Below are 10,001 nucleotides of genomic sequence, written 5' to 3'. Positions count from 1 at the left end.
ATTGTGACCTCCGTTGTCGGAGCTTGTTTGAATAAGCTATCTATTGTGATTTTTAGACAGCCTACAGTACTAAGAGAAATGATGTTCCTCGTTAAATGCGATACAAACCTCACTTCTTTTAACTCCCTCACCACACCGTCATGCATCCTGATCCGGACTGAACCAATACCACTAATAGGGTATATGTGGTCATTACCCATAAGCACGACATTGCCTCTTTCTAACTCCTCAAAGCTGAAGAACCAATCCCTCCTAGAAAAAATATGATATGTGGCTCCCGAATCCAACATCCACTCCGTGGAGTCGACATAGCGAACTGACGGTAGTGTAGGACACGAATAGCTTGAAGAATCTGAATCTAAATGTTCGCCAACACCTTTTGTAACATTCACTTCTGAAGCTTGTACAGCTTTCCCATTGTTCTTCTCGGCTTTTTCCTTCCACTTTGGGCAGTCAATCTTCCAATTGTTAGGACTCATATATATGAGCCTACTTTTGAATTTTGTTTTGATGATTATGCAAACAATTTATAATATATTTTTCAGTATCTGTTTTGTTCCAGGTTGAGTAACTCAAGAGCCACATTTATAACGAAGCTCATTCAATTCAAGTCAGATCCAAGATTTAGCTTCTCATGCATATCAACTTGGTACAACTAGAATAGGACTAGAATAGGACTTTATATTGTGTGAATATATCTCAAGCTCAATATCCACATAACACACACATTTGTTTTTAATGTGATTCTGACAATATACTGAGATATTAGTGTATAGACTTAAAATTTACTTTATACAACTTTTGTTTAGTCTATAAACTCTTTTGAAAAGGTTTCATATCCTTGTTTATCTCAATTGTCAAAAACTAAGAATATTATACACTCATTTTACATGCTTTTGCAAAACTAAGAGATTTTACAAACGGAGAATCACATTTGGAAAATTTCTTTTGAAACATGCTCATTTATATGTTTATAAACTATTCCCTAAATTTTATAATTTTTGAAATTTAATTGATATTTTAAACATGGTTTAAAGTTTAATTTTCATGTGCAAATCTAGTCTATGCATGTTTAGTCGACTCATAAGTCGACTCACGAAGTGCAGCGGAGTTGTGATTTTTCGTCTGCTGAGTCGACTCATATAAGCCGGCTCATTAGTCGACTTATAAGTCGACTCATGAGTCGACTCATAAGTCGACTTATCAGAGAGTCGTTGCATAGTAACGGCTAGTTTTCTGTTTTATGTGTTTGTGGCGTTTTGGTCTTTCTCTTTGGGTTTTAGCTGATGTATTAAGATGCTATATATACCCATATTCTCTGAACTCTTAAACTACCAAGAAGATTCTTTAAACAAGTTTTGAAAGAGTTTAGTTTGTGTTTAAGATGTGTTTAAGCCTTGTGTCAAGTTTCGTTTGAAGAAGAGTTTGTTTTACAAAGAGAAGCTTACATCATTTGTTGAGGAGTTTATCCTCAATATCTAATCATCCTCTCTTTGTAGAGAAGTTTTCCTAACTCAACTTTCTAGCATTTATTTTTGTTAAACTTATTGCTAGTTCTTATTGAGTTAGATTTTATCACGCACCCTTATTGAGCTTGTTATATCTCATATAATATATTGTTGAGTAGTGGTGTGCGATTTAGTAAGAGTGAGCTTAATTGAGTTCTCGTCAAGTGTAGAGAACAACTATTATTATATTATGCTTTTGTGAGATCACTTGTAATACACTTGTACACCGAGAGGAGTGTGTGGTGAGGATGGAGTCGATACCGAGAGGAGTAGCGTCGGTGGCCTAGTGAGAGGTGATAATTCCGAGCACTTGAGGTAGTCGATACGTGAGGACCAACACTTAAGGTTATAGCTTGTGCATGTACATTGTGAGATTTTGTGAGAGTTGTCGGTTGACTTGATAACCGAGTGTGTAGAGAAGTTCCGGCTTCCAAACCGGGTGTGTTGTGATAGTGGAGATCTCCTCAATGTGAGGAGCGGAGACGTAGGTCGTGGGGATCGAACTCCGTGATTATATCTTGTGTTTGAGTTTGTCTTGTGTACATTTATTTTGTGCTTTCTAACTTATATATCTCCTGCTATATTTGATTAATCTATAAAGTTTTTAAATTGGCATAAAATCAAATTAGATTAGCATAAGACCCTAATCACCCCACCCTCTAGGGTCTAACACCAATGTCCTTCTTCTTTACAATACCAACATTGATTTCTACCAACACTCTTATATGCACCTCTATTCTTTGATTTTGAGCGGTTTACATGGCGGTGGTTTGGATTACGGCATCGAATTGCTAATGCATCTCTTGATGCCTTCTCGGAGGGTTCATCATCACTCTTCCTCAACTCATAATTTGCCAAAGCTGATGTCACCTCCTTGTAGCTAACAGTAGTTCTTCCATTGATCATAGTGAGAACAAACGTATAATAATCATCATCCGGCAACGAACACAAAAGTAGCATTGGCTTGTCTTCATCCTCAACCATGATGTCCACATTTGGCCATATCTGAAAGTAGCTTCGTGAAGTTGTTTACATGCTCCCTAATGGAAACTCCCCTCTTCATCTTGAACCGGTAAAAGCTCTTCTTCAAGTAAAGCCAATTCTCAATGCTCTTCGTAAGATACTTCTCATTGAGTGTTTCCTACAATCTCTTCATCGATGTCTCGTTCATCACGTCATAAATAAGATTCGGCGTCAAGCATGACCGAATAACTCCACAAGTCCTACTATTCATCTTCTTTTAAACCATGTCCTCCATATCAGTGGGTTTCTCTTGTAACTCAAGAGTCTCCTTCAAATTCTGTGCATCCAACGCGTCCATCACCTGACACCTCCACAAACCAAAATTGATCCTGTCATCGAACTTCGGAACATCAATCTTCGTGTTATTGATGCTCAGACTCTGTATCGCCTTCGTAATAGACGAACCTGATGTTTTTGCTTCTCCCATGCTATCGATCTAACTCTTTAAATAGAAATCCTTCACTGAATACTTCGAACAAGCCTCAAGCCAAACATGAAGCTCTGATACCACCCACCTGTTGTGCGCGGCGAAAGCTCGAAAACACACAAACAAGAACAAGATAAATCACAACCAATAAGGCAAACACAATACCACAGCAAGACAAACGAATTTTACGTGGTTCGGTAAGTTGTCTATGTCCACGGGGCAAGGAAGGGGGGAGTTCTTACTATTAGAAACCAAGAGAATACAAATAGGGTTACAAATCTCACCAAATAAACCCTAGAACAAAGCCTCTAGATCTATCACAAATCTCCCACAATTGGATGCAGCAATCCCCTCTCAAAGACTGCTCAAAACGTCTTTGCTTAACCCTAATTAATTAGGATTAGATTTATATATCAACTCAAAACAAAACGGGTCAGAAAACCAACAGCCCAACTCAGACCCGACTCGCAGTCGACCCCGACATGGTGCGGCGACCGACAGAAGACAGAAACCCACGTAAACTGATTACAGGGACTGCGATCGACCATCGCGCCACTCGCGGTCGAAGCCAAAAGTCAGAAACAATCCTTCTTGGCACATTCGCGGGATCGACCGCCGCGCCACTCACGGTCGACCGTGCAGCATCGAAACTGATTCCTGCTTCCCAAAACCTGTTCTGATCCAAATCTTTCGCCAATACTAAACAATACTAAGTAAGTGATACTATTATATCGATTTTAATACACGCATGAAGGCATTAGCCTACACTATTGCAATCATAAACCCAGAGTAGCATGCCCAATACAATTCCCAAAGTACTTATAATATGAAATAAATAGCAAAGCAGAAGGAAGCAGACAGAATGTCAAAATGAAAAATCGCCTAAAACAGAGAAACACCACACAATTCCCAATCAAAAAAGACATAAAAGAGCAGCATGCGTAAATTTTCCTTAACAATAACTTGCACCTCCTCCACAGCAGTTGCTGCCACTTGCGCCTCCTCCTCCACCGCAGTTACTGCCACTTGCACCTCCTCCGCCACAGTTGCATCCACTATAGCCTCCTTCGCTGCTGTTGCGGAGACTAAAGGCAGCAACAAACGTGGCAGACTTCATCGTGTACATTGTGGAAGAACTCGAAGAACTGGATGACCCTGATTTCTTATTTACTCCAACATTTCCACGATTCGTTGTGCACACGGTAGAAGCCTTCATTGTGCACACAGTAGAAGCCTTCAAACCGGAGGAGCCCAATTTCTTTTTGACTCCATAGACGTTTCCACAAGACTTTTTGTGGTCGTTACAAAGCTGTCGAGACTTATGGGGATTCAGGTCATCGCCACAGACGAAGACGACGAGAGAAATCGCCAAAAGAGACAGAGCAAGTAAGCAAAGCAAAAGCAACCAGCCTTCTTTGTTGAAGACAAGAGTACTATTCAAAATCCTAGACATTGTTAGACTGATAGAAAATTTCAAATCATGACGATGGTATTGGAGATTGTAGGGGTTTATGTAGTGAAAAATACCAATGGTTGGGGATTGACAGTAGGTAAATAATTGATCATGGCAATGAATTACTTCTCTCTATTTAAGGTAAGCTCGAGCAGAGCTTAATAAATCTACAAGGAAAATATTACACCTAGCTATCTCATCAATTAATTAAAGCTTACCTGATATACAAGTAGTTCGATGCAGCGTATACACAACAGTCTAAGATGACTAAAATGATGAAAAAGAATTGGCTCATTACCATGTGCACTCTGCAGACTGAACTGAAATAAGTATTCACATGAAATATATAGCCAAACATTAATTGGCACTGTGAATTGAACAATGCGAACTTAGAATTGAGTGGATTCACAAAGGTATATGAGCCCAATCTCTCCTCTGTGAACTTAGCAGGTTGCAAAATATGGAACTGAGAGAACCCTAACCATGTGAGCTATTTCAAACAATCTCAAAATGGATAAAAACTTTAGAAGTTTTCAGTGCGAAGGGTTATAATTGACCCTTCACCCTATAAATTGAGCCCCTTATTATTCCTTGGTTAGATGACTGAAGCCATCCAACTGCAGGGACTATTAAGAGACATTTTCTTCTTACACCGTCCAAAACCAAACGGAAGTTAACAATGTTAGGTTGGGGGTGGATACCAACCTCCGGCGGCGGAGGAGCTCCGACGAGCTCCAGGATGGCGACAGGCGGCGAGGTCCAGACGCAGGCGACAGGACAAAGCTCGAAGCCCGAGTTCTGCGTTCGCCTCCCCCTTTTCAGCTCTGCGTTCGAGCGATGGCGAGCTCTGCGTTTGGATGGCGAGCTCTGCGTTTTTGGGGGGGGTCCGAACTCTGCGTTCGAACCTGACCTTTGCGTCAGGTTTAGCCGCTGGCGACAGGCTGTCGCCAGCTCTCCTCTCCGCCTATAAAAGAAAACCCAGGCTAGGGTTTCACAGCTGCCGAAGCTTCCCCCTCTCCTCCGATTTCTCTCTGGCGGCGAAGCCCCAAAACGCAGTCGCGTTTCCCAATTAAATCACAGCAGTGATTTCATTCATCTCCAGCTCTCAAATTGTTTTTTGAGGGGAGATTAAGAAGTGGATTAAAAAGAGAGAGAAATAGAGAATTAAAAAGAGGGATTTAATTGTGGGGTATTTATTCTCAAGTGAGAATTGAAAGGGTTCATACCCTTTGATTATTAACACTGTAGCTACAGTGTTTATTTGAGAAATCCCAGTTTAGGGATTTGCTCTTGATTTCTAATTTCTTGTTTGATTAATAAGAAATTATCTGTGTGGCTCCCGAGGACGTAGGCAGTTGCCGAACCTCGTACAGCACTCTCAAATATGTATGAGAAGCCATCAGCCTCAAATAAAGTCCATTTGATGAGGCGGTTGTTCAATCTGCGAATGGCGGAAGGTGCATCGGTAGCACATCATCTCAATGAACTCAATACAGTCACGACCCAATTGAGTTCAGTTGACATTGAGTTTGATGAGGAAGTTCAGGCGTTGATACTTTTGTCTTCCCTGCCAGAGAGTTGGAACGCTACAGTCACGGCAGTGAGTAGCTCATCGGGAAAGAGAAAGTTGAAGTTTGACGACGTTCGTGATCTGGTTCTCAGTGAGGAGATCCGACGGAGAGAGTCGGGTGTAGCTACAACCTCTTCAGTATTACATACAGAGTCAAGAGGTAAAAGTTCAACCAGAGGAAATGGATCAGATGATAGGAGATCCAAATCCAGAAATCCCAACAGTTCGAAGGCTATCGAGTGTTGGAAGTGCGGGAAAACCGGACACTACAAGAATCAGTGCAAGAGTGCACGGGAGGAGTGGGAGGCAAATGCAGATGTGAATGTTGCTTCCACCTCAGGAGGAGATGATGCGCTGATATGCTCTTTGGAGAGCAAGGAGGAGTCTTGGGTGTTGGACTCGGGAGCATCATTCCATGCTACTTCTCAGAAAGAATTCCTCGAGAAGTATATCCCCGGAAACCTTGGAAATGTATATCTTGGTGACCTGTATATGACAGCGGGTGCACGTTGTTCGATCTCAGTTGCAGCAGGCAATGAGACTTCAAAGCTGTGGCACCAGAGACTCGGTCATATGAGTGAAAAGGGGATGAAGGTTATGCACACAAAGAGAAAACTCCCAGGTTTACAATCAGTAGAGATTGATGTGTGTGAAGAATGCATACTTGGAAAGCAGAAGAGAGTTAGCTTTCAGGCAAGTAGCAGACCCCCCAGGAAGCAGAAGCTAGAGCTTGTTCACTCAGATGTTTGGGGACCAACAACCACCGCGTCGATTGGTGGGAAACACTACTTCGTGACTTTTATTGATGATCACTCTCGGAAAGTATGGGTCTACTTTCTGAAGAAAAAGTCAGAAGTGTTTGAGGCTTTCAGAAGATGGAAAGCCATGGTCGAGAATGAGACCGGTTTGAGGGTAAAGAAACTCAGAACAGACAATGGTGGTGAGTATGAAGACACCAGATTCAAGAAGTTCTGCTATGAGCACGGTATCAGAATGGAGAGGACCGTGCCCGGCACGCCTCAGCACAATGGTGTGGCTGAGCGCATGAATAGAACGTTGACAGAGAGAGCCAGAAGCATTCGGATGCAGTCAGGTCTACCGAAGCAGTTCTGGGCAGAAGCAGTCAACACAGCAGCTTACTTGATCAACCGAGGTCCATCGGTTCCATTGGAGCACAGAATACCAGAAGAGGTATGGTGCGGAAAGGAGGTAACCCTCTCACATTTCAAAGTGTTCGGTTGTGTAGCTTATGTGCATATAAGTGATCAAGGCAGGAATGAGCCTGATCCCAAGTCCAAGAAATACACATTCATCGGGTATGGTGAAGACGAGTTCGGCTACCGCATTTGGGACAACGAAAACAGGAAGGTGATCAGGTGCAGAGATGTGACATTCAACGAGAAAGTGATGTACAAGGACTTGCACAAGACAGATGACGGTGACTCAGAGAGCGAGTCAACATTTGTAGATGCAGATGAAGTTTCAGATAACCTCTCGGAAGAACCCAATGCAGAAGGTCCTCAGCCAGAAGAGACTGTTGGACAGAATGGTGCGCAGAAGCCCGACGCACCAGCTCCGATGTTAAGGAGAAGTACTCGTCCTCCTGTGCCTAACAGCAGATACATGAATTATACGTTGCTGACAAATGGAGGAGAGTCTGAAAGCTTTGTTGAAGCTTGTCAGAGTGGAGATGCGAGCAAGTGGGAGTTTGCTGCGAAAGAAGAGAAGAAATCTCTGATCTCCAACCAGACATGGGGACTAGCTGAGTTGCCCATGGGGAAGGAGGCACGTCACAACAAGTGGGTGTATCGAGTGAAGAAGGAACAGGGTGGTTCCAGAAGATACAGAGCCCGACGAGTTGTCAAAGGATTTCAACAGAATATCCAAGGAAGAAAGGATCCAGCGGATATGTTGACAAAGGTAGCGACCTTTCAGAAACTGGAGTTGCGTGCAACTTCAGTTGGCCTTCATGCATAGATGATGAAGGCGGAGACACACAGGAGAGGAGCGTGATGAGATAGCCCGTTGTCGTCGGTTTGGTCTTCAAATGGGAGATTGTTAGGTTGGGGGTGGATACCAACCTCCGGCGGCGGAGGAGCTCCGACGAGCTCCAGGATGGCGACAGGCGGCGAGGTCCAGACGCAGGCGACAGGACGAAGCTCGAAGCCCAAGTTCTGCGTTCGCCTCCCCCTTTTCAGCTCTGTGTTCGAGCGATGGCGAGCTCTGCGTTTGGATGGCGAGCTCTGCGTTTTTGGGGGGGGGTCCGAACTCTGCGTTCGAACCTGACCTTTGCGTCAGGTTTAGCCGCTGGCGACAGGCTGTCGCCAGCTCTCCTCTCCGCCTATAAAAGAAAACCCAGGCTAGGGTTTTGAAGTTGCTGAGCTTCCCCCCCTTTTCTTCCGATTCTTTCTCTCTGGCGGCGGCGGCGAACTGCCCTAAAACGCAGCAGCGTTTTCCCACTCAACAGTGTTTGAGGGGATTAAAGAAGAGAGAGAAATAGAAATTAAAAAGAGGGATTTAATTGTGGGGTATTTATTCTCAAGTGAGAATTGAAAGGGTTCATACCCTTTGATTATTAACAATGTAGCTACAGTGTTTATTTGAGAAATCCCAGTTTAGGGATTTGCTCTTGATTTGTAATTTCTTGTTTGATTAATAAGAAATTATCTGTGTGGCTCCCGAGGACGTAGGCAGTTGCCAAACCTCGTAAATCTTGGTGTACTTTTTTCTATACTGCGTTTCTGTTGCATTAGGGGTTTCAGCGTTAAATTCCCAACAAACAAGACAAGCAAGTTTGAAGAGCTCCCAGCGTATAGCTCTATAGCATTAAGTTAAACATTTTGCTCATGCTATTAAGCTGAGACACTAGAATAAATTTGCTGAATTTCTCAACACACCCAGTGCCCAGTCAATCACAGTAAGAACAAAATTGACTCTCGACACTAGAATAAAAGGCTCATTGTTTTCATTGTGTTAACTATACCTGTGATAATCTTTAACAAAATTTCACTTCTAAACGTTTTGCCTCTGAAGGTTGAGTTCTCGTGAGAAATTAAGATCCACCCTCAAGTCATTCCAGAACGGTCGGCTTCAGTATGCTACCCATGTATCAAGATTTTTGGGTTCGAATCGGGTCCGCATAGAGGTTGCATCTTGAAGTAGCGTAAGCTTAACTCAGCAACGTCTCATTTATACCCAGGGATAAAGATTCCAAAAAACGAGAAGTCTGCATTCCTCGATGTCACCATCTACTCATGCGCCTGGGCCCAAATTAAAGGAAACCACAAATAGCACAGGGACAGCTAACATTAACAGCCACCACCAAAGTCACAAGTCCTCATTTAAGCTTGCTTAACCCAACACTCCACAAAAAAAAAAATATGACAAGTTATGACCTCCGTCAAGCCTTAGCAATATGAGCTGTCAATAGAAGAAAAAGGAGAGTGACATTATTCACTCCGCTTATTTATGCAGAGATATCTTTTCTCCGACAAAAAAATGCAGAAGGAAAGACAGATTAAGACCTATCCTTGGTTCTTCAATGTATACTCTGTTATTTATTATATGTATACATGCTATATATAGGAAGAAACGCGTGTACTAAGGGCATCTCCAACCGCTTCTCTAAAATTTTCTCCAAAATGGGGAAGCAAAAGTCATATTCTCTAAATTATTTTTACACCAACTCCAACAGCTTCCCCATTTTGAAGAATCCATTTTTTCCTCTAAAAATTTGGAGAATGCTGTAGATTTGGGGAAGCTTCCCCATTTTTTCTCCTCCATCCCTATTTTGGGAAATGAGATGGGGAATCTGTTGGACCAAAAACCTAATTATATTCTCCAAAAGTGGAAAATGAGGAAGCTGTTGGAGATGCTCTAACACCTGAGGTTAACATCTACGAGATGACAATGAATTTTTTAACCCCTTATAAATGGGGAATTAGTAATTACTCTTCTAGGCATTTCAAGAAAACAGTCCTTACAACAAAAGCATCTTCAATATTCTTGACTGAAAAGAGC

The 10,001-nt window shown here is 42.5% G+C and overlaps 1 protein-coding gene across 1 annotated transcript; it reads right to left on the bottom strand.

Annotated features, from left to right (window-relative positions):
- Positions 3,911-4,411, bottom strand: LOC109842170 (loricrin-like). The gene has a single exon (XM_020411075.1). The coding sequence runs from the start codon at positions 4,409-4,411 to the stop codon at positions 3,911-3,913; it is 501 nt and encodes a 166-aa protein (XP_020266664.1).

Source organism: Asparagus officinalis, chromosome 5 (assembly GCF_001876935.1).
Source record: "Asparagus officinalis chromosome 5, Aspof.V1, whole genome shotgun sequence".
NCBI classification, from domain to species: domain Eukaryota; kingdom Viridiplantae; phylum Streptophyta; class Magnoliopsida; order Asparagales; family Asparagaceae; genus Asparagus; species Asparagus officinalis.
This window is presented reverse-complemented; position numbering and strand designations above follow the sequence as displayed.